This window comes from Rhineura floridana, chromosome 8 (genome assembly GCF_030035675.1).
Source record: "Rhineura floridana isolate rRhiFlo1 chromosome 8, rRhiFlo1.hap2, whole genome shotgun sequence".
In the NCBI taxonomy this organism is placed as follows: Eukaryota; Metazoa; Chordata; class Lepidosauria; order Squamata; family Rhineuridae; genus Rhineura; species Rhineura floridana.
Window position 1 is genome coordinate 15,573,627 of NC_084487.1, and position 25,800 is coordinate 15,599,426.

The window sequence follows — 25,800 nt, forward strand, 5'->3', positions numbered from 1 at the left end:
ACTGCTGATCATGGTCCTGGCCTAATCCTGCCAAGGCATGCTTGCAAATAGGTGCCAGGCGGCTGCCTATAGAAAATGCTGTGCAGAATGTGTAGTCCCACATGCAGAATTCTTGGCCACAAGAGGCGGTGACAGCATGGTGGGAAAATCTCGCAAGTGCCCTTAGCCATGACAGCGAGATGCAACTTCAATTTTCAGAGTCTTTGCCCACCAGCAAACACTCTCTTTAGCTTATGGGCTTCTTGGGATACCTGCTTGCTCACAGTGTGAGGCCAAGAGCTGGAGTACAATCACCTGGGGTCTGATCTGGCATAAGTTTTTATGTAAATACAAATGATCATATTCTAATCGAGACCGCATTCATTCTCCAAGAGCCGTGTCCTTACTCTTCCACAACAGCCCCATCCATTCAGAAGAGGAAGGCAAAGTCAGGGTTAGGGGAATCCCCACTGATGACACAAGTACAATCTTTGGGGTAGGGGGAAGCCTTGACGGGGAGGAGCTCCCAAAAAGCCCAGTGAAGACTGAGCCTGTTCTGTGTGCACAGGATGCTGAATGACTGATGGTAAGGGGTGAAACCTGGTGGGGAGGGGGATGGAATGGAGGATCCTGGAAGAGGGCATGGTTCGGTAGCTGGAACCCTGAACAGGAGCACTTTTCCCCCCAGGTCTCACTTGTAATAGTAATCCTAAAAATAAATGAGACAGTGTGGCATAGTGGTTAGAGTGTGGCCTAGGATTTGTGAAGCCAGGGTTCAAATCCCTACTTGGCCATGAAGCTCAAGGGGTGGCCTTTGGCTGCTCGCTGTCTCTTAGCCTAAGCTACTTCCCAGGGTGGTTGTGAGGATAAGATTAGGGGTGGGAACAAAGTGTGTGACCTTGGGCTCCTTAGAAGAAAGGTGGGATGACAATGAAACAATAAAAATTGCAAAAGAAGCTGGAGAGCCTTTGCCCCAGAGAGGCATCGCAAACATAACATTTGCCCAACCCAGGGGCAACTAATTAATAAAGTTGAAGGCAACTCTGACCATTTGGGGAAGGGCTGTTGCTCAGTGGTAGAACATGTGCTTTGCACACAGAAGGTCTCAGGTTCAGTCCCCAGCGTTTCTAGGTAGGGCGGGAAGAGAACCTTGTCTGAAACCCTGAAGAGTCACTGCTAGTCAGTGTAGACAATACTGAGCTAGATGGGTCAATGGACTGACTCGGCCTAAGGCACTTCCCTGTGTGGGGAGGTGTAATTTTCTACAAGGGGGGGTTGCTTGAAAAGTGAATCTGAAAGGGTGGGGTTAAAAGCAACAGTTCTGAAAACTGCTAATAAATGCTTTTTTCATCTCCCCTGCCCTGCTTTGGCCACGAGGTGCTGCTGCCTTCCTCCTTTAAAGTCGGCAGCATAAAACTCATGCACATTTGGCTAAGTTTGCGTCTAGCTATTCATTTACCCATCCTGCTATAATTTGTGGCAAAGAGATTTGTTTAATGGTTGCAGCGCGCTCCTAAAAATGACACTTATGTACTGCCAGAATGAATGGAATCGTCCCTACAGGACAATATTTTTTGACCTTTTAAAAAAAAGTCCTTTGTGTTGGAAGAAGTGGAGCTAAGTGACTGGGGGCTGGAGATCTTGACATAGGCATCACACATTATGGTCAGATGACTGGCCTCCTCAGGGACCCTGAGACATCGTGTAAATGGACACCTAACCCTAAGGCCTGATCTCAGAGGCCTTATTACGTAGCATGGGGAAGGAGAACCTGTGGTCGTTCAGTTGTGGTTTCAATTCCCAGTGGCTCCAGCCAATATGGGCAATGTTCAGAGGTAACGATGGGAGCTCGACAGCAATAACATCTGTAGGGCCATCATTTCCCCACAAGAGCCAATGACAGATGGAACCAACTAATTCTAGTTTTGTCCTCAGCTTCCTGCTGAGTTCTATAAGAAAAAAACTGAGAAGGAGGAAGGTGCCAGCCAGGACCATCCTCTGGGCTGTTTGTAAGCAAGTAGTTATGCAGGTGAGAGCTGTCTGAGAGCAGACTGAGGGGTGGTGGGGAAGCACCCCATTCACCCTAATTCAGCCTTTCCCAACATTTGGGTCCCCAGATGTTGCTCAACTTACAACTCCCATCAGCCCCAGCCAGCATGGCCAATGGTCAGGAATTATGGGAACTGTAGTCCAGCAACATCTGGGGACCCAAAAGTTGGGAAAGGCTGTGGCCTAGTTGATCAACCTCCACTGCTGGGAACGTGGTGGGCTCTCCCTGGCTGGAGGTCTTCTAGCAAAGGTTGGACAGCTCTGGATTTCCTTGCAATCTTCAAGTTGGGCTAGGAGAGAACTCTGCAGGGATTTGGGGCTAGATGCTCTACAACAGCTGTGGGGAACTTTTGGCCCTCCAGATGTTGCTGAACTACAACTCCCATCATCCCTGGCCATTGGCCGTGCTTGCTGGGGCTGCTGGGAGTTGGAGTCCAGCAACACCTGGAGGGCCAAAGGTTCCCCACACCGGCTCTACAATGCCCCCTCCAGCTGTATGAATCCAGAATCAATCAGCTTGCAAAATTCAATGAGCTGGATCCAGACTAAGCCTGCAGTCCTAACCCTGCTTAACCTGCTGAATTCAATAGGACTTGTTTCTGAGTAGACAATATCAGGATCAGGCTGTAAGTTAATCACACTTAGTTCCTACTGAAATCAATTAGTTGAACCATTGTATGCCATCTATTTAATTTATAATGATGGCACAGGATCTCCTATATGCTCTCCTGAATATATTGGGCTGGATTCCATTGACTGCCATCAACTGCATTTAGTTTAGCTAACTTGGGCTGCAATTCAAACCCTCTTTGCATCACGCTGGATTTGGGGGGGGGCAGTGGCATTAGGTGGAGGTGTCCTTCCATCCAGCCATGCTGGTCTCTACCCACTGCCCCAGTTTGTGTAACCAGCAGGGCACCACCAACTGTCTTAAGCCTGCCCCAATTCCCTAAATGAGGCTTGGATTGCAGTGACATTTGGGATCTAGCTCAAGATGCCTTTGGGAGATCATAGATGGCAGCAAAGATGCTTTGATTTGGATTCCTGCATTGAGCAGGGGGTTGGACTTGATGGCCTTATAGGCCCCTTCCAACTCTACTCTTCTATGATTCTATGAATTAAACAAAACCAGTGTTTAAAATTTATTGGCCCCCAATTTTGATAGGAGCATAGACAAAGGATGCCACTTGTCTCGCACACATGTTTTAGATTTTCTGCACAGCAGGCTAGAGGCTTCCACTTTTCCTACTGATTTCTACACTGAATGGTCTGTGGAGGAGCCCCTGAATATTGCAAAATATGCTAAAAGGTGTATGATCTTTCCAGGGCTGGTCTGTGGGGTCTTGACATTGCCCTCCACAGAATACATCTTTGCATGTACCCATACTATCCAGTGGCAGAGCACTGTACAGAAAAATTGGCAAAGGTGAAAGGCTGTTTTTTAGGTTGTTTGCCTATCGTTACTGATTTAATTGAGAAAATGTTGCTGAACCTCTGCAAGAGAGTGATGGTGGCCATTTAGATTTTAATGCCCTCATACACAGAACAAAAGAGCAAATTGTTAACAGCCCATCAACACAGCCTACTTGATGTCGAATAATCATTCCATCTGTTTTTGACACTCAGGTTGTGAGTACCATTGCCTATGTATTAATAACACATTTATATCCCACCTTCTCTCCAAGGAGCTCAAGGTGGTGTACATGATTCTGCCCCTCCCCATTGTTATGCTGACAACAACCCTGTGAGGCAGGTTAGGCTGAAAGTTTATGGCTGACGCAATGCCACCCAGTGAGCTTCATGGCCAAGTGGGGATTTGAACCCTGGTCTCCCAGGTTCCGGTCCAACACTCTGACCGCTACACCAAACTGGCTGTAGCCAAACTACACACAAGGAGGAGATATCAACATGCTTGGAGGAGCCATAAAGTTTGCAGGAGTACAAAAAAATTTGGGGGAGAGCTAAGGGAGGGTCGGAGGTACCAAAATGATAAAAAGAAGGGGCAGATCACTGGGGGGGATGGAAAATGGGGGCAAGGGGTGTGGAGTAGCTAGAATCCTGACCAGAAATATTTCACGCTGCAACATTCTGTTGCCGGTCTCACTTTTACACTTTCTATTTTTCCTTTTTAGAAGAGACCTAATACAGTACAGAAATCTGGAGAGCTACAAACCTTTTTAATATATACTGACCCATGGTGAACACATTTCTATATGGTCACCCTGATGGCTGCCTTCTAAATCAGAGCTCATAAACGAGATGTTTTGCCACTTCGCTGACTTTCATTTTCTTGCTAAACGTCTCTTCAAACATCCGGTTCTGTTTGGGAGTGAAATGGTTTTTCCAGTCACCGACAGCACCTAGAAAATGAGTGGTGAAAAAAATATATGAAGACCTATGGAGCCGTTCTAAAAAAGAAGAAGACTGCATGACTCAATATAAAGGGCATGCAAAACCTTTATGAACGTTGAATGACAGTGAGAACAAGCCATTTCCAACATGGATATCGCTTCTGAATAAGAACACTGGGTATCTCTCATGTTCATCATCCCCGAAAAGCATGGGATGGTCTCATACCATGGAAAGCCTCAATAGCCTCTTATTGCTGGGGTGGGGGACCTGTCAGTACAGAGCTAGATAGGCCAATGATATTATTCACTAAAAGGCAGCTTCATAGCACCATCACATTTTAGAACTGAAAGGTGTCTTAGAGGTCATCTACTCCACCCCACTGCTCAGTGCAGGAGCTATAGTGCAGGCTGGAAGGTATAGTTGCATCCTTCATTGTGTATCTTACACTGAATAGGGGTATTTATCACCATCATTTATTAGTCGCTTCTTTCACAGAAAGTGACCCAAAGCAACTTGCAAAATGATCAAACATTAAAGCCAAGCATAAAAAACAAAACAGAATGAAAACCTAAAAACACATCCATAACAGATGTAAAAACACCTTTCTATCACAACCTACCCCACTAAAAGATAAACCAAAACAGAGGCCACAAATATACTCAATGCTCTCCAAATTAAGAGCCAAAAGCCTGGGTGAAAAGAAATGTTTTTTGCCTGGTGCCTAAAAATAGAACAATGAAGGAACCAGGCATTCCTTCTGGGGAGAGCATTCCACAAGCGAGGAGCCACCACTGAAAAGACCTATTCTGGTCTTGCTGGGTTGGACTAGATGACCTGAAAGTTCCCTTCCACCTCTTAACGTTCAGTGGTTCTGATCATTAGTGCATCTAACTCAGTATAGACTACCTTCCACAGTCCCAAGTGTCTTTCCATCCCAGCCATGATTCCTCAGCATCCTTTTATCTGGAGATCGCAGGGACTGAACTTGGGACCTCCTGTATGAAAAGCATCACTTCTACACCTTGAGCCAATGTTTTCCTCAGGCTGCCACCCAATCAACCCTTTCACCTGTTCATGAGGTAACCAGCATGCTTCCTTGTCTTCTTCCCTGAGAAACAACAGATAAGGCAAGCTGCTGTTGCAGCTTCTCACAAGAAAAGAAATGTGTCTAGTCTAGTTTCAGATAAACCCAGAAACTTTGTCCTGCAATACTGTTTGGGTGTACCATAGAAGTGTTGGGAGGCACAGAAATGAAGATAAGATAAGGAAGATCAAGAGGTACGTTGCAGCCTTCCTTAACCTGAGAAGCTCAGCCCGTGAGTAAGGCTGCAATCCAATAACACTTACCTGGGAGTAAATCCCATTGAACCCAGTGGAGCTTACTTCTGAGTAGACATGTACTGCATTGCAGCCTAAGTCAAGATCCTTGTTCAGAAAGCTGCATCCCACCATAGCACTACAACATTCAGTTGGGAGTGGTGGAATGTCAGTCAATAAGAACATAAGAAGAGCCTGTTGGACTAGGACCTGAGACCCGGGTTCAAATCCCCACTCAGCCCTGAAGCTTGCTAGATGACCTTGAGCCAGTCACTCTCAGCTTACCTACCTCACAGAGTTGTCGTGAGGATAAAATGGAGGGGGGTGGATAGCCATGCACACCACCTTGAGCTCCACAGAGGAAAAGGTGGGATATAAATGTAATAATAAATAAATAGTCCAGCATCCTGTTCTCTCAGTGGGCAACTAGGTCCTCATGGGAAGCCCACAAGTAGGACCTGAGTGCAAAAGCACTCTCCTCACTTGTGACTCCCGGCAACTGGTATTCAAAGGCCTACTGCCTCCCAATGTTGGAAGTAGAACGTAGCCATCATGGCTCTTAGCCATGATGGGTGAAAGGATCTGTCAGGTTTTGGTTCTCTCAGTTTCTCATTTTTCCAATCTCAAATTCAGTTCTCCAGGTTTCTGCAGTGATTCACGGTTTTTTTTAAAAAAAAATCATCTAGAAAATTCTTCAGTGGTTTACAGTGAATTTCTCCTAATAAATACATTTTTGTCTGCAGTTTTGACTAATGTACATGGTTTTCCAAGCAATTGCTCCTAATACAATGCATTTCTGTACATTTTCACTAAAATATTCATTTTAGACATGCTTTCCCCTAATATATGCTTTGGCTATTATCAAAGGTGCTGTGGACTTTGAAGAAGCACGAATACGGGGCAAACGGGACAAACGAGCTAAGCAGAAGTCACATCAAGCAAATCCTCATCGCGACCATCTTCCATCTAGAAACCTACGTCCTCACTGTAGGAGGCTGTGTGGATCCAGAATTGGCCTCCACAGTCACTTACGGACCCACCGTTAAAGACCTTACCCTGGAAGACAATCTTACTCGGCCACGAGTGATCGGCAATGAATGGATGAATTAATGTAAACACTGGAGAACCGCATCTCAAAATTCAGATGTGTGAATTACGAAGGATGGCTGTGTTTCGGTTCTCACATCAATTTGGAAAGTACAAATTTAATAAATTTGACTTTCAGTGCACACTGAACCAAATTTCTCCTCCACCCCTAGTAGCCATTGATAGCCTTATCCTTCATAAATCTGTGTAATCCTCATTTAGCTTTAGCTGCTTGAGTAATTGGCCATCATACCTGCAGAGTTTCCCATATTCTGTGAGTTTTCTATATTCAATACAGATTTCAAAATTTCCACGTTCTGCTAAATTTTCATTATCATTATCTGCTTATCTTTTATTTTGCCAGTTTTATATACCACTCAATAAACATAAAACATCTTCTACAGAAATTGGTATAAAATAGTCATTAAAAAACAGCAATGGAAATAGACTCCCAAAGCAGTAAACATAATAAAATGATCAAGATATAAAGGTCAACAGATTTCATAAAACAAATGTACATAATAACATTCAATGTCTGGATAGGCTTGCCTAAACAAAATAGTTTTTAGCAGGTATCAAGAACTATGCAATATTGGTGCCTTCTTTTTAAAAGGCAACATTCTGGTCCTTAAGGGTGGTAAAACTGTGTGTAAGTTGCCCATGTTCACACTGAAAACAAAGCAAATGCATGTGGAGAATCTGCAGGCATGGGAGGTGCCAGTTTTGTGGGAGGGGTTGGGGGGAGCAAGATGCCAAAAAAAAGCGGAAATGGATGGCCGAAAAAAGGAGACATGATTTGCATATTGTTTGTATATGTGATTTTATAGGCACAAGTGCAAATCTAGAAATAATTACTACAATTTCAATTGAAAAGCAATTCATATCAGTACATGGTGGAGAGGACTGAAATCAGGGCACCTGTGTGCCTGCCTAGCCATCCAGGTGCTACCTGTTGACAGGTAACGGCAGGGCCCTTCCTGCTCTCCCTTCTTTGGGTGCTTTATCTTTTAATTGGACTCAAACTAGGCAGCCCTTCAAGTACAGGACTGTCTTCTGTAAAGTAGGGCATATATGGCCACCCTACTGCCCCCCCAACTCCTAGAGTACACTCTCCTGGGGGTGAATACCTGCAAGCTGGCATTCTCACCAGTGAACATCTCAAAAGCACTGGAGAGAGGGTGGGATTTGGAGCGGAAAAGTAGCAGGCAAGGAAGTGGTGTTTAACCTTCCTAAATCAACCACTTGTCGCTTGCAACCCCTTCTCTCCGTTGCTGTACTTCAGCCGTGGCAAACAGGCGCATGTGAGCCTTGATTCCAGAGTGAAGGGTTAAACATTCCTCCTCTGACCACAGCCTCTCTCCTCCACACTCTCCCTACACCACTGTCATTTTATATTCAGCGACCCGAGTTCCCTTACCCAAATCTGATGCACATCATGTAAGAACATCAGAAGAGCCCTGCTGGACCAGGCCAATGGCCTATCTAGTCCAGCATCCTGTTCTCACAGCGGCCAACCAGATGCCTCTGGGAAGCTCGCAAGCAGGGGCTTCTTCTTGTTTATCCCCAAGGTAGTGCCATCCTGTGAGGACTGTACCATATAACTTCCTGAAAGTTTAAATCAGCTCTCAGTGGACAGACTTCTTTTGTAGTCAAAGAATGTTTGACTGGGGTCTGTGACCTAGGTCTCATTAGTTTCACCTCCACACACACAACAGCTCAAGGATGAGAAACCTGTGGTCCTCCAGATGTTGTTGGGTTCTAACTCCCATCAGCACCCAGACAACATGGCCCATGGTCAAGAATCATGGGAGTTGTACTCCCAACATCTGCAGGACCCCAGATTCCCTATCTGTGCTCCAGCTCAGGGCTGAGGGAGACATTTGATTTGGCTTTGCATTTTAACGCATATCTACCTAATTGGCACTTCCAGAAACAATCCTTGAACCAAAACAGAGCTATCTTTTAAAATGTGCACTTCTCAGAATTTTGTGATGCAGTTCTCCAACAAAAAAAAGTGTAATTAAGGCTGCAATCCAATACATTTCTACTCAGAAGTAAGCTCCGTTGGGTTCAGTGGGGCTTACTCCCAGGGAAATGTGTATTGGATTGCAGCCTAAGGGACGGTGTGTATAAAAATGCATATACTAGTGAAAGTAAGACAAAAATGCATTATTTTAGGAAAAATTGCTTACAAAAATGTGGTTATTAGGAGGGGCATGCACTAAAATTCTGATGGATTTTCACAAGGACTTTTTTAAATTGCCAGCTGACGCAGAAATGGAACGAACTGAAGGTTGGTAGTACGAGAAACTGGAAGAAGTTGAAATGCTCAGATTCATACATGATCCCTTCTCCAGCTTACCTTTTCGGAATATCAGTTTCCGATTGGATGTGAGTGCGCAGACCGTACGGTTCGGATCACTGTTTTCTTTCTCTGTGTTGCTTTTCATCTCACTGAACGATGATTTCTTGCAGATTTCACCAATCCCACTCTCGCTGGTGTTGAGCCCCAGAAAAAAGCTCACTTTCTTCACAACTTTAGGAAGATCCTGAGATGTGTGAATGACAGAGGGCGTGAGCCATTGGGGGTCTGCTTCTCTGCTCGGACCCAAGTGAAGTGAATTGGGAGTGTGCAAAATCACAGCCATTTTTGCACTTTTCACTGGGGACTGGGTAGGGTAATGTTTTGAAGCAGGTATGATTTTATACCTGGATCATGAAAGGGCCTAAAGCTCTAATCCCATACATCAGGAATGGGAAACCTGTGGCCCTTCAGATGTTGCTGGACTACAACTCCCATCACCCCTGACCGTTCGCTGGGGGATGAGTGGAGTTGGAGTCCAACAATATTTATTTATTTATTGTATTAATATACTGCCCCACAGCCGAAGCTCTCTGGGTGGTTTACAATAACTAAAAACATTAAAAACAAATATACAAATTTAAAAACACATTTTTTAAAAACAATTTAAAACACATGCTAAAATGCCTGGGAGAAGAGGAAATATCTAGAGGTCTACATGTTCCCACCTCTGCTATACATGCTTACCTGGGAGTAAGCACTACTGAACTCAACAGGGTTTACTTCTAAGTAGTCATGCATAGCATTGCACTGTAAGGCTGCAATGCTAAACACACTTACTAGGGAGTAAACCCCATTGAACACAGGACAAGAATAAGGTGAAGCTGCGGCCCTTCAGATGTTGCTGGACTACAACTTAGTCTGCATCTGTGTTGAAATTATTTATTTATTTATTCATTCATTATTTGATTTATATCCCACCCTTCCTCCAAGCAGGAGCCCAGGGCGGCAAACAAAAGCACTAAAACACCTTAAAACATCATAAAAACAGACTTTAAAATACATTAAAACCAAAAAAACTTTAAAAACCTTTTTTTAAAAAAAGCTTTGAAGACATCTTTAAAAAAAGGTTAAAACACATATTGTTTTTTTAAAAAAGGTTTAAAAACATATTAAAAAGCAATTCCAACACAGAAGCAGACTGCTTTTTAATCTATTTTTAAACCTTCTTTTTTTAGTGTTTTTCAAGCTTTTTAAAAAATGTTTTTAAAGATGTTTTCTTTTAATATGTTTTAATGGTGGTTGTGTTTTAATATATTTTGAAGTCTGTTTTTATGATGTTTTAAAGTGTTTTTAGCAGAGCTTGGAAAACTTACTTTTTTGAACTACAACTCCCATCAGCCCCAGCCAGCGCTGGCTGGGGCTGATGGGAGTTGTAGTTCAAAAAAGTAACTTTTCCAAGCTCTGGTTTTTAGTGCTTTTGTTTGCCGCCCTGGGCTCCTACTGGGAGAAAGGGCAGGATATAAATCAAATAAATCATAAATAAATCATAAAAAACTCCCATCATCCCTGACCATTGGCCATGCTCATGAGAACTGGAGTCCAGCAAAATCTAGAGGGCCAGAGATTGCCCATCCCTGCAGTAGGACTCGCTTCAAAACAATAATCACACGTAGGATTGTGCTATAAGCCTCACTAATTTCAAGTGGCGCACTGAGCATTTGCTTTGTTTTTTTCTTCACTGAAATCATTCAGGAAAGGGTGTACAAAATGCCAACATTAATATATTGCTCTAATGTAATACTATACTAATACTAATCTTGATGGACCAGGCTATTAAACTAATAGTACCAATTACTTGCTTAGCATTTTCCACCCTGAATTTGTCATGATAAATCCAAGCCTCTTGCAAGAATCAAAGCAATAATAATATAAAACGATAACGACATAGTAAACCTTGTAGTACTGAAAAACCCATTCCCAGGGCTCTATAACACTCTTAGAAACAAGAGCCTAAGAAGAGCCTGCTGGATCAGGCCAGTGGCCCCTCTAGTCCAGCGTCTTGTTCTCACCGGGGCCAGCCAGATGTCCCAAAATGGGAAGCCCGCAAGCAGGACCTGAGTGCAACAGCATTCTCTCCTCCGGCGGTTTCCAGCAACTGGTATTCAGAAGTATCCTACCTCCAACTATGGAAACAGATCATAGCCATTATGGCTGGTGGCCACTGATAGGATGAGGCTATGTGGAGAGGAAAGGGGTTATGGAGATGATACTGTCTTTATTCTCTTTGGCTGGAGAGCAAAGGTGGTGTTCCTTAGTGTACCTGTAGAGTTTCTCTCATGTAAATTAGTGGTCTCTCCAAGGGGAGAGTGGTGCAGAGCGGTAAGCGGCAGTAACGCAGCCGAAGCTCTGCTCACGGCCGGAGTTCGATTCCAACGGAAGGAGGAAGTCAAATCTCTGGTAAAAGGGGTTGAGGTCCACTCAGCCTTCCATCCATCCGTGGTCGGTCAAATGAGTACCCAGCATATGCTGGGGGGTAAAGAAAGGCCGGGGAAGTAACTGGCAATCCCACCCCATATATACGGTCTGCCTAGTAAACATCGCAAGACATCACCCTAAGAGTTGGAAACGACTCGCACTACAAGTGCGGGGAAACCTTTACCTTTTACCAAGGGGAAAGAGCAAACTTGTTTCTGGGGATATTGTTGTGCCATTTGTAGAACAGGAGGGGGAGAGCACCATGCCAATGTATAATCCCCTCATCTATACATCTCCTCCCATCCAAGGTGGTCGCCAAGAGCAGAAGGCGCAGTTTAGCCCCCAGTCAGATTCAGCTCCTTTGAAGTTGTTCTGTAGCAACAGCAGGGCTTCAAATTGCTCAAAAGTAACACACTAACATGTATTAGACTGGTTTTTAAAGGAGCGGGGAACAAGTTATGCTCTACGTTTATTCTGTTTTGAGATGCAGTGTTCAACTTCAGCCTGGGTTCAAATTCCTACACTGCCACAAAGCTCACAGAGTAACTTTGGGCCTAACCTACCTCACAAGGTTGTTGTGAGAACAAAGCAGGGGAGGATCACATATGCTGTTCTGACCTCTTTGTAGGAAAGGCGGGGAAAATGTTTTCAAGCATTTACTGCTTACGCATCAGAAATGTAAGTTTCACAGAACTTTAGGAGCTTACTTAGGGCACAATCCAACTCATATCTATGCTAAGCTGAGGGGAGTTGGATATGGCAGCTTCCTGACTGAGCTGGCAGGGTCCTGGATCTGCCTGCAGAAGTCCCTCAACCTGGATTAGCCATGGCAGAGCGGACACCCTGCCGGCTCAGCTGGGGGTCCACCAGGGTGTCAGCTCTCCACTGAGACAGCAGTGTCGGTAGGGGTGCAGGCAGGGCTGGAGATTCCTTGGTAATTGCCAGGCCATAAGTCCTCAGCCGGCAGCTTGGCTATAAATCTGCCAGGCTAGCAAGGAGGAAACAAGATAGGGGCAGAGGCCGTTCAAAGCTTACGTGCCAAGCCAGAAATCCAGAAGCAATGTCAGCGGATGTCCGGGTCTAGTTTGCCGAGAGATCAGTCCAAGTCAAGGTTCAGGGGATAGGAAGACACACAGTGGCCACACCTGATGTTGTAGTCAGCAACAAGCTGAACCCAAGGTTTGACTTTTAAGGAGCAGGTTTGTCAGCAGGTGTGAGCCATCAGCGTTTTGGCCTTAAGTGGACAGGCCTGCCCCTCTTCTGCCTGACCTTCTGTTGTCTACGTTCTGCAGGTGAGGGGGGAGTATCCTGTTCACTGGCTGCGTCTGGCTGAAGGGCTTCAGCTGTGTCTGGGGTGCTCTGCAGCTGAGGGGGAGAAGGAGCTGGGTTCTCAGGAGTTTTCTCCATTTCTCCTTCTGGGTCTGCTGCTTCTGGGTCTGCTGCTGTTACTCCCGAGTCATCCTCTTCTGATGAGTCCTCTGACGGGGCCATGACACAGGGAAGCCCAGCCTGGTGGACATGGTGCCAGTGGAAGGCCCAAAAAAACGGGCGTTCCAGGGCCAAGTTGGAGGAGGGGCCAAGGGGGAGGACTTATGCAACATCTAACTCCTGTTTGGAGCATTCCTGCAGGTCCTGATCTGAGCAAAAGTTATGCTGAGAAAAAGGTCAGTCTGAGAAAATAATTACAATGGAAGTCTATGGAGAGTGCGCACTCCCCGGTAGGGGTATTCGTGAGAGATAGTTTTTACTTTCTAGTCCCCCCACGCAGCTCCCAGCTGAACCTGCATTTAGCCAGCCCGGAGGCTCCCGAATGATAATTGGATGCCGTGGACCTTCCCATCGGCTCCTCCTCCGCCGACACCTCTTCCACCTGCTTCCCATGAGTTGGATTGCTCTGTTAGTTTAAGTTTCCCTTGCTTTGCTTTTCCCAACTGAGAAAAGCAACTGTCATATTTACCCTTTTCATGTCTTCATAGTACAAGAACAGAGTGTTTTTGTCATCTCTGTGTTTCTCCCAGCTTAAGATGTGATTGAACCAGGACCCACAGACAACTGTAAAAAGACATCAAAAACAGAGATAATTAGAGGCAGAGTGTTGGACTAGGACCTGGAAGGAGTTGTTGTTATGTGCCTTCAAGTCGACTACGACTTATGGCGACCCTATGAATCAGCAACCTCCAAGAGCATCTGTCATGAACCACCCTGTTCAGATCTTGTAAGTTCAGGTCTGTGGCTTCCTTTATGGAATCAATCCATCTCTTGTTTGGCCTTCCTCTTTTTCTACTCCCTTCTGTTTTTCCCAGCATTATTGTCTTTTCTAGTGAATCATGTCTTCTCATTATATGTCCAAAGTATGATAACCTCAGTTTCATCATTTTAGCTTCTAGTGATAGTTTTGGTTTAATTTGTTCTAACACCCAGTTATTTGTCTTTTTTGCAGTCCGTGGTATCCGTAAAGCTCTCCTCCAACACCACATTTCAAATGAGTTGATTTTTGTCTTATCTACTTTTTTCACTGCAACTTTCACTTCCATACATAGAGATCGGGAATATCATGGTCTGAATGATCCTGACTTTAGTGTTCAGTGATACATCTTTGCATCTGAGGACTTTTTCTAGTTCTCTCATAGCTGCCCTCCCCAGTCCTAGCCTTCTTCTGATTTCTTGACTATTTTCTCCATTTTGGTTAATGACTGTGCCGAGGTATTGATAATCCTTGACAAGTTCAATGTCTTAAATCCCCACTCAGACATGGAGCTCATTGGAAGACCATTGGCCACTAACCGTCTCTCTGCCAAATCTACCTCATGGGGTTGTTGTAAGGATAAATGGGGAGGAAAAGAATCATGTCAGACATCTTGGGGTCCTAGAAGAAAAAGTGGGATATAAATGTAAAAATAAAATTAATGCATACATACATGTGCAGGATCCTTGCACAGCCAAAAGAATGGGGTTGAGGTTTCATTCAAAAGGAAGGTTGGCCCTCCAGAGGTGATATGAAGCCACTGTTGAATTGTGGCTCCTTGTGGGCTATCATTCAGTGTTCTGTACCAAGGCACAGAGGCAGGCAAGACCAGATCATTGGAGGTGTTCTAGTGCCTACTATAATCTGGGGCGGGGATGGGGAACTTGTGACCCTCCAGATGTTGTTGAACTACAACTCCCATCATCCCTGGCTGCTTCCTATGCTCAGTGGGGATGGTGGAAGGTGTAGTCCAGCAACACTGGGAATGAATCTGGCTCACCTCGAGTTCCACTTGCTTTTTGCAAAAATAAATTTAAAAACCTGTACTGTTTGGGGCACCTGCTCAGAACTTTTTTCTTCAGGTAAATCTACCCAGATATGCAAATCTGACATGTATCTTAATACGTAATTTTGTTTATGTCTATTTGAACCAGCTAGTTGTATTTATGTGGGGCTTGTTTATTTTGATTTTTTTAAAGGTTACCTTGTTTTTCACTTCTAATTTTTGTCCATCCTTTTAATGTATATTTTATATAAATTGCTCAGAGGTTTTTATGATTAAGTGGTATATAAATTCTGTTAAAAACTATTGGTGTGTATCCAACTAAGTTCGACTCAGAGTAGGCCCATTGAAATGAGTGGACCTCTATGAATATTATTTCCTTGCAGGTGCTCTACAAAAGTTGCAAACTCCCATAATCATCCCTTACCATTGGCCATGCTGGCTGGAGCTGATGGGAGTTCAACAACACCTGGAGGGCCACGGGTTCCTCACCCCTGCCTTAAAGGGACCAGTCCTCTTATCCAGCTAACATGGGAGCTGAACTTCACAGTAAAAATGCAGCTTTTGCCATCGCGATAGATTTGCAAGGTTCACACTTCCTACCTTCAAATCCTCAATTTTCCTTTCACACGTAGTCTTTCCTCTGGAAAAGTTTAGTATCGCTGTTTCCTTGTGGCCCAGTCCCTAATTTTACATGTTTACTCCCTCCAGTGTATCCATATTGCTAGTGGAGAAGGGGAAGGTTTTTTTTTGTCAGTTTCAATGTTTCTTGTCAATTGCATGCATCCCCTGGCTGAAGTGGGAGAGCTTGGGGGTGCAATTGACACAAAATTGATATGAAATTGACTAGAGGGGAGTGTAAGAGAAGGGCAAAGTGGGCAGCAGCTACAGCAGCTTTTGTCCGTGGCAGAGACAGAGGGAGCGGGCGATGGGGCATAAGAGAGCCTGCCCACTAAGAAAAATTGAGGCAAAGCACCTACACGGAGGAGCGCAGTGAAGCTGAGATGGTTTTTCCTTTCCTTTTCGCATTATAAATGGATTGGGTTGGTATGGGGAAACTGTGTGAGAGCTGCTAATTGCCTGCAATGTCATGTGAACCATGCAAATTAAACAGCGATTCATGTAGCAGCAATCTCACAGTAAGCTGCCATGTGAATGAGCCCTAAGTTTACTCAATGCTTTTAAGCCAAATCGAGTCCTCAGACAGAGAAGATATGACCAGAAGGTAGGCAAGCAGGCATTTCAGGTCACATTATAAATTACTTTTTTTTCTTTGTTTTATATTACAAATCGCAAAGTCATATTGTCTTTGTTTGTTAATGACACCAATTTGAGTTGTTGCTGGGTTGATCTTTGGATTGCCAGCTCCACAGGAACAAATTTTTACAGCCATGCAATAAACAGTGTGAAAGGTGTTTAGATAACAGGAAGAAGACCCTCACATTCTTGACCTTAGCAAGAGGATTAAAGCTGCTCCAATAAAAGTGTGTGCCTTGCAGTCTTCGGGACTTGGATTTGACAGTCCAAAACAATCAACCTAAACAGAAGATAGGGGGTCCAAATCTTCTATGGACTTGGAGCTTCTAGGGAAACAGCCAGAAATTGAGACACGAGAAGAGCCCAAAATGTACAACAGTAGAGAGATGATGCTGTTGTGGCAAAGCAGAGCCAGCGTCAGAGGTTGGTATTGTTAGGCACCTGCTGAGGGCCACTCCACAGCAAGGGTCCAGTGTCAGTCCCCAGGCCTGGCTTCACCTGCCACCCTTGCCCACTGCTCTTGCCTCTCACCCCCCTGACTACTGCCACCGCTGCTGCTGCTGCTGAGGTTGGTGGTGGAAGTGTTCATGCTGCAGGAAAGTTGTCCTGGAGGGAGGCCTGGCCTTGCCCACCCCCTCACCTCCCACCCCCCCGTGACTACTGCTGTCACTGCTGCTGAGATGGGTGGCTGATGCATTCACACTGCAGTTTGCTTGCTTCAGCCACCCACCTCGCCTGCCTGCTCAGTGTGATCGCTTCAAACACTGCCACCATGTGCCTGTGCTGAAGTGTTCATAGCAAGTGTGACACTTACAACAATATTATATAGTTAGATAGACATATTTAGATACAAATGTTTGTGCAGTTTTTTAAAAAAATTGCAGATATCATGGGAACAAGGCAGAACAGACTTGTGAATGAACACATGCAAAATTGACCCAGCCCGCATTGATCTGTATATCCCTGCTTGAGAACAGCAGTCCTGGGAGGGACAGCCAACCATTTGTCCATCTTGGAATGCTTAGAAATGCTAAACATGGTCACCCTCTGGAGCTGGTCATGATTCTTGAGTCCAAACAAGGAACTTACAATTTTTGGCCTCTAGTTGCAGAGACGAGATCAAGGGTTTCATCTCACAAGAGATGTCCATGGATCCAGACAAAGATCATGACTATGAACAACAGGAGCTAGGTCCCCATTCTACAGCAAAGACCTCCACCTGCTGGTTGGAGATGGCTCAGAGATGGAGAAGCACCTATTTACTACTTTGGAGTCTTTGGGAAGACTAAAATTTCCTTGCCAGCTGACTTCAAATTCTAATATGTGGCTGAATTTTGAAACCACAACATTTCATTTCTGCTCTCATTTGCATCAATACATCCAACCATCGTGGAGCGGAAATTCATACTATTTATACTACAATGTACTAGAATTTACAAGGAAAGAGAGAAAATGCACCTCTTAGTCTTCTTACCGTCTCCTTTTAAGAACCTCTCCAGGAAATTAGGCCAAGAATCTATAGTGGGAAGGTTTGGGTTCTCTCTGTAATAATGATACATGGAGACAGCAATGTCTTTTGGATTTCTGATAATGTAGATAGCCTATAAGTAAAGACAACGCATTACTAAGGTAGGAACATCAGAAGGTGCCATATACCACTGTTCTTCACCTTGGGTCCCCAGATGTTCTTGGGCTACAACTCCCATCATCCCCAGACAGCATGGTCAATGGCCAGGAATGATGAGAGTTATAGTCCATCAACATCTGGGGACACAAGGTTGAAGAACACTACCAAGTCAGGCCAAAGGTTCATCCAGTAGAGGCTGCTCCCCACTAACCTCAGGCTGCACATAGCCAGACCCCACCTGCCTGCCTTCTAACTTACAACCAATCAAGGAGTATTTATTTATTTAAAATATTTCTATCCTGCCCTTCTACCCTACAATAGGGCACTCAGAGCGGCTACAACAAAATTGCACACATATATAATAAAATACACAGTAAAAACACAAACATTACAGTAAATTAAAATGCATAAAATACAATTAAAATACATAAAATGCATTATGCATACACATACACATACAAACATGCATATATGTGCATGCACATATGAGGGAGTGAGAATAAAAGAACTTAAAATATAAAAATAAAAGATAAAAAAATTAAAACAGGGTCAGGCTGACCTGTCAGTCCCAACCAAAGGCTCTCTGGAACAAAATCGTTTTTACAAGTTTCTGGGAAACCATCAGGGTGGGAGCAAAGCAGGCTTCTTGGGGCAGGGAATTCCAAAGTCTGGGAGCCACAATTGAAAAGGCTCTCTCCAGCGTCCCTGTCAATCTAATTTCCTTCATTCCAGGCATGCAGAGGAGACCAGAGGCAGATGATCTTAAATCCAGGGTAGGAACATATGGACTTAAGCGGTCCCTTAAGTACACTGGTCCAAGGCTGTTTAGGGCTTTAAAGGTCAAAACCAGCACTTTGAATTGGGCTCAGAAACAAATTGGGAGCCAGCGGAGTAGAAAAAGCACAGGGGTGATATGCTCCCTGTGCCATGCTCCTGCTAACATTCTGGCTGCTGCATTTTGGACCAACCTTATTTTCCAAATTGTTTTCAAAGGCAGCCCCATGTAGAGTGCGTTACAGTAATCAAGCCTCGATGTCAGTAGCCTCGAGTAGCTCTTCCTAAGATTGTCACTGGCTTCACTATTTCTGGTCTCCCTGATTCCTGCCCTGCCATTTCTAATGGGCACCAGCCACCACTGGGTCCATCTAGCTCAGTACTGTCTATTCACCAGGCTTCCCCAATGTTGTGTCCTCCATATGTTGTTGGACTACAACTCCCATCATTCCTGACCAGTGGCCATGCTGGCTGGGGCTGATGGGATTTATATTCCAACAACATCTGGAGAGCACCAGGTTGTGGAAGGCTAAGGTTGTGGGGAGCCAGTGTAGTGGTGTGGGCAGTGTGTCGGAATGGAACCTGGAAGAACAGGGTTCAAATCTCTGCTTGGCCATGAAGCTCCCTGGGTGTCCTTGGACCAATCACTGTCTCTCCGCCTAACTTACCCCACAGGGTTGTTGTGAGGATAAAATTATGTTCATACTCCACCTTGTACTCTTTTGAGGAAAGGTGGGGTATAAATTTAATAATAAATAAAATAAAATAATTTATACTGACTAGCAGTGTGTCTCTCCAGGGTTTTGGAGAGGAATATTTCCAAGCCTTACTTGGAGATGCCAGGAATTGATCCTGAGACTATCTGTATGCAAAGTGTGTCTTCTACTTAGGAGTGGGAGAGAAATTCAATTCAGTTCACATTTAAATTCAGACTACCTATTTTGCACTTTCCAAAACAATAAATGAACCGAAACCATCCTTCCAAATTTCCACTTCTCCGAATATTGCAGTGCAGTTCTCTAGCCAAGTCATGTGTACAAAAATGCATAAATTGTGGGCCAACTGTGCATAAAAATGGATATATTGGTAAACATAACATACAATAATACATTATATTAGGGGAAATTGCTTGCAAAAATGTGTATATTAGGCCAAATTGCAAATGTGTAGATCAAGAGAAATTCACATTACAGCACTGATGAATTTTCATGAGGCCTTTTAAAAATAGAATCTGCCAACTGATGTGGAAATGTGGAGGACTGAATTTAAGACTGGAAAAATGAGAAGCAGAGAAACTGTGATGGTCCAATTTGCCCATCAATGGTTCTGTCATTCAACTACAATCCTTTCCCCAAATCATAAGATCTTCTACCAATGTATTATTCTGAGATCAAGATCTATGTCTTGCTACACAACCAGAGCTGGCTGCAGGGTCTTTTTCTGGGGGTGGGGTGGGGGACTCATTAAAGATTCCCTTTTGGCAGAGCTTGGAAAAGTTACTTTTTTGAACCAGTGGCCATGCTGGCTGGGGCTGGTGGGAGTTGTAGTTCAAAAAAGTAACTTTTCCAAGCTCTGCCTTTTGGATCCTCTCCCCAGTGGCTGAAATAATACGTGTATATCTTACCTTGCATTGTTTGAGTGTAAAGGTTGTTGGCAACATGTTGCCATCCAAATGGGTTGGAATGATTCTCTTGCATGAAAGACAGTTCAGTTGGTCCAGTTTGGAAAGATCACCAAATTCGATTGGAGACGTTAAAGCCACTTTGGATGCATAGAGGTGCATGATGATTTCAGCAAGCCAGTGAGTGCCTGCAGCAGAGAAGAGGAAAAAGGCATGAACAGTATTAGCAAAAGTGTTGAATACAGTTGTTTGATAAGCTGGGATATAGAGGCTGTGTACACTGGCATAAACAGCCTGATTGCCAAGGATAAGAAGGAATTGCCTCCAGGCAGATAGATTGGAGGACTAGTAACTTGAGAAGGCTTCTGTTCAAGATGGGTATAGATGCTCCTTCCTAAAGAACTTTCATGCCGACTTTCCCCAACACTGGAATAGCATTTGAAGCTTGACCAATATCACTATGGTGATGTTGGGAAAGGCATATAATCACAGTCACTTTCGGCAGACATAGGAAGCTGCCTTATACTAAGGGCCCATCCATACCTAACCTAAAAATCCACGTTTTTCATATTTGGTTGGTGGCCTTGAGATCCATACATGTGTTTGTGCTCAAATTTATTTTTTAAAACCTGAATTTTCATATCCATACACACAGGCATTAATTTTTTTCCAAAATTCATTTCTGCATTAATCACACCCCTAAGTCCACCCCTGTACAGTGATTGGTCCAGAATGGTACTTGGCTTTTCCTGCACTTTTCTGGAAAAGCACAAAAATGTATATCTGACTTTTTGAATTAATGCTTGTGCACAGGTTTGCCATGTTTTCAGTGATGTCTACTGGCCTTTGTTTGCATAATATTGCAAAACAGCTTTTAAGTGGAAATGTGATTCATTAAACATTTGATTTTATGTTTGACTGCAAAAGACTAGGGTTTTTTTTAGATAAAAAGCAATGCTATACAGCTACAGAAGGAGAAAGTGCCCAGTTCAGTACTGGAAGCAGGAAGAGGAGAAGAGGAGGAGGAGGCATTGGCACAAGATGGGTTCTAACATCATCTGCCCATAATACAAAAAATGGGGTAAGATGTCCTCACTACAGAGGTTAGAGTGGTTAATAATCTGGACAGAAAAAATAATTGGTTTATAGCAGGGTAGGGGAAGTACAGAGTTAACGAGGAGAAAGTCAGAAATGGCAGGGAATGTCATATGGACGCTGGCAAATTAATGGACACACAAGGGGGTAGATCACAGTTTAAAAGGAGGTATGGATGGGCCCCAGGTCAGACCATTGGTCCATCTAGCTCAGTATTATCTACACTGTCTGACAGCTGTTCTGTGGGATTTCAGGCAGGAGTGTCTCCTAGCCCAAGCTGAAGATGTCAGGGATTGATCTTCTTCTGAGGCCCTTCTGCAGGTCCCCCCTTTGAGGAAATTTCAGAGGGTGGTGACAAGGGAGAAGGCCTTTTCAATTGTGGCTCCTCATCTGTGGAATATGCTCCCCAGTGAGGTCCACCTGGTGCCTTCATTGACATCTTTTTGGTGCCAGGTGAGGACTTATCTTTTCCCCCAGGCATTTGATAGATTGAGATGATGTTTTGTTTTTAATATGCTGCCAAACCTTCCTGTGGCCGTGTGGGGGTGCTATTGTTATTGTTTATTGTTATGTTTTTATAATCTGTTTTGTTTTGTTTTAACCTTGTGAAAGTCGCTTGGCGACCTTCGGATATCAAGCAACTAAATAATAATAATAATAATAATAATAATAATAATAATAATGGAAGAAGAAGAACCTGGGAACTTCTGCATGCAGAACAGATTCTAGCACTGAGCAACAGTCCTTCCCCAAAGGAGTGGTGCAATTGACTAAAAAAAAGGGGGGAAATGAATGGTGGGCCTTGCTCCCCAAGAGAAGTAAGCAAGGCTTTATTTATTTATAAAAGTATTTCTATACCACCACATCATAAAATATCTGGGTAGTTTATCATGTTAAAACATAAATCACCATTAAAAATACAAAGAAAAATAGAGATTATCATTAAGGTGACTGGCTAAAAGAAATACATATTAAACAACTGTAAAGGACTGTTGGCACAAGAAGGTCTTCTGTATCTTTAAAAGTTGTGCAGGGAGAAGGGAGAATTCTACCTTGTGGTTTTTCTCATTACAGTGTTGCAAGAACACCTGCACTTGGCTGACTTTCTCTTCTCCTAAAGATACAGGATCAGTCTCAAGCCAGGAACCTGGCAACCCTAATTCAGAGTCATGCTGCCGCTTACAGTTGAGAGCCGGGCAAGTGACTTGCATGACTAACTCGTGTTCTTAAAGCTTGCAATGAATGTTTGAGCTGATTAATTACGCACTGATTAAGCAATTAAACTGTGCAGCTGAATAACCCAAGGAACCCATGGAAGGGGGAGAGAAAAGTCAAGTTTATTAATATATCCCTTTTCCAGAGGGGTCACGGCAAATAGAGATACAACTCAACTGAGACTTTACACATCATTGCCGGCGGATGGATCTTGTTATCCCACCATAAGTGGGTGAAAACCAATGAAACCAGAATCCCAAACGAAAAAGATGGAAATGTGATGACATTAATGCAGCAGCATTTAACACGGCTTTAAAAAACATTCCCATTCCAAATGATTTTTAAAATAAATAAATTAAAAGAACTGCACACCATTTAGAGATTTTCAAAATATTCAGGGGCTTATAAATGTGAATAAATAAATAAATAAATGATGGGGCTCTTGAGCCTGTCAATCTAACAAAATAGAAGAGGCACAAGTGGGTGGATGGGAAGGAACAGGCTGAAGCTTAATCCTGATAAGACCGAGGTGCTGCTTGTGGGTGACAGGGGAAGGTTGGGTGTTGTTGACCTGAGGCTTAATGGGGTGAGTTTACCCCTGAAGGATCAGGTCCGCAGCCTCGGGGTTGTTCTTGATTCCAAGCTGTCCATGGAGGCGCAGATTTTGGCAGTGAGCCGGGCAGCTTGGTATCAACTACACCTCATACGGAGGCTGCAACCCTACCTCCCTATTCATCAGCTCCCACTGGTAGTACATGCCCTGGTCACCTCTCGATTAGACTACTGCAATGCGCTCTACGTGGGGTTACCCTTGAAAACGGTCCGGAAACTACAACTGGTGCAGAATGCGGCGGCTCGGTTGCTTACAAACAGCTGCCGCCGCGATCACATCACACCAGTGTTATTTCATCTACATTGGCTTCCAGTTGTTTTCCGGGCCCAATTCAAGGTGTTGGTGTTAACCTTTAAATCCCTATACGGTCTCGGCCCAGTTTACCTGAAGGAGCACCTCCAGTACCACAAATTAAGCCGCCCGACTAGATCAGCCACGCAGGGCCTTCTCTCAGTCCCACCAACGAAAACAGCTAGGTTGGTGGGGACTAGAGAGAGGGCATTTTCATTTCTACTCTCTGGAACTCCCTCCCATTTGATCTTCGCCATGCCCCTTCCCTGGATAAATTTCGCCGAGCCTTAAAAACTTGGCTCTTTGGACAGGCCTTTGGGATCTCCGGGGTGGGCTAATTTTTCTGTGATTGTTTATTGTTTCTGATTGCCCTACATAGTTTTACGCCTGCATTAGTGTTGACTGCATTGTATTTTATTCTGTAATTATATTGTATTTTATTGAATTTTAATATGTACGTCGCCTAGAGTGGCTTCGGCCAGATAGGTGACACAAAAATTAAATTTATTATTATTATTATTATTATTATTATTATAATGCTTCCTCCATATGAGAAGAAAAACAAACCCTGCACATAAGCTGGTTTTCTATGCAGATGGATGATGCTGGAGGTGCATTTAATCATGTGAGCTCCTGTCTGCATCCTGAACTGGTGCAGACCTGCTATGGGTTGGCCACTGCCATGAGAACTAGTTGTTTCAGCCATCAAGTCAGTGGTCTGAGGGAAGAACTGTGCGGTAGCAGCAGCTGCACCCTTTTGCTCAGAAATTGTTACCTGCTCTGCTCCCAGATCTCAATGGGGTGGGGATGCTTGTGATGTTCCTGCTTGTAGGGTAAATATGGTAAGTGCTGTTTATATAGAAGACGTATGGTAAGTGGAGTGAAAGAGGAGGGGGGAGTACATGAGCAGTAGAATGCTGGATGATTGGCTGAGCGTTTGAGTGGCTGGGAGTATAAATGGAAGAATGACAGTGGAATCTGGGTGGAGGTCAGGAGTGTGGAGAAAGAGGGAGTTGGAGTTCTGATTAATAAGTCAAGTACAAAACAGGAATAGATGAAACCATACGCTTGTGAAACATTCTAAAACTAATCTTGTTATTTCTGATATTTAATAAATACTTATTTGGTTTACCAAAGGCCTGATCCTTGGCTGGGGGATATACATACCAGAAGGGAGGGCAAGGTAATTACCAAGGCTGAACAGAAACAGTATCTAATGGTGGCAGCGCTGAAGGGAGGAATAATAACAATTCAAGTATCCAGAGCAACCCAGAGTTGTATGCATTATCTATAAAGATACAAGGGGGTTGGGAACAGCATAAGCACGCAGTCACAAAAGTAACCAGCTAGAGAGAGACTCAGGCAAAGTCTCTGGGAGTATTGGTTATAGGACGTGACTGGTGGTGCTGCCTAGCAGGAGGATCTAGTGAGATCTGTGCTACAGTGGAACGAGAAACCATATAAAGGACGGTCCGGACTGGTGGTATCCCTGGTGGTGCCTAGTGAAAGGCAGTAGCCACAAGCAGGTGGGAACCTGACAGGGAGAGCCAGGGAAGGACATCACAATGCTCTCCAAGACAACCAGAATCTATGTAGACAGAACTATATCATTGCATGATAAGAATACTAACTTTAAGAAGTGGTGCCTGAACTTGCATTTTTCCTCCTTCTTCACCATCCCATTTTCCTCATGAGCTATGTCTTCTAAATTGTAAGGTTGAGTGCGGGGTCTGTCTACTACTGATTCTTGTAACCCTCTTTCAGCTAAAGAGCAGGATGTAAATGCTTTAAATAAATAGACAAACAAACAAGACCAAAGCTCTCTCCAGATAAGTTTTGGAATTGCTTCTTAGAGTCCAGTCAGACTTTCTGGGAATAACATAAGGGCAAACAGTTTGTGCATCCCAGTCCCACCTTCCTCCCCTCTTCTCGTCTCCTCTCTCTCTTGCATGCATCATTTCCTACTCCAGTTAACTAAACCTTGACTAAGAAGGCATAGATGAGGACTCGTTCCAAATCAACCCAGATTTTACCAGACTTTGGATAGGAAACCAAAAGGACGTCATCTTCTCTAGCGTCAAATGTGTTCAGGGATTTTAAAAGCTCAGGCGATGATCTCATGGTAAAAGTTATGCCATTGAATGTATGGATCAGATCGTCCTCTCTCTGTGATGACATCTGTAATGCTGTCCCGGGGATCTTAGTATAACCAATGCAGCCTGCCAAATCTAAAGACGAGGAATCCGCCGGCCGGACAATTATTACCAGCAACTGAGCGAGAGTGGATTGGAAAAGAACACATTTATGCACTTTGTAACGTCTTAAAGAGCTATTTGGGGGCTTATCTTTATGGATTATGATAATTGTAAAGCCATATAAAGGTTATCCAGATAAACAGCTATTACAAAAAAAAAAGTCTCACCGGGACATGGCTTTTTGCAGATAAAGAGGAAGAAACCAACAGTGGAAAATAACCAGGATTATAATTAAACACAA

The 25,800-nt window shown here is 44.0% G+C and overlaps 1 protein-coding gene across 1 annotated transcript in view; it reads right to left on the reverse strand.

Moving 5' to 3' along the window:
• LOC133390228 (sulfotransferase 6B1-like) overlaps positions 1–25,482 on the reverse strand; it is a 37,597-nt gene extending 12,115 nt beyond the window's left edge. The window contains exons 1-6 of the mRNA XM_061638385.1: positions 25,338–25,482; positions 20,094–20,278; positions 17,543–17,669; positions 13,521–13,615; positions 9,146–9,332; positions 4,221–4,388 (exon numbers count right to left, since the gene is read on the reverse strand). Of these exons, the coding sequence (XP_061494369.1) occupies positions 4,270–4,388; positions 9,146–9,332; positions 13,521–13,615; positions 17,543–17,669; positions 20,094–20,278; positions 25,338–25,482 (858 nt within the window). The 3' untranslated portion in view covers positions 4,221–4,269. The remainder of the gene's footprint in view (positions 1–4,220; positions 4,389–9,145; positions 9,333–13,520; positions 13,616–17,542; positions 17,670–20,093; positions 20,279–25,337) is intronic.
• Positions 25,483–25,800: the final 318 nt, after the last annotated feature.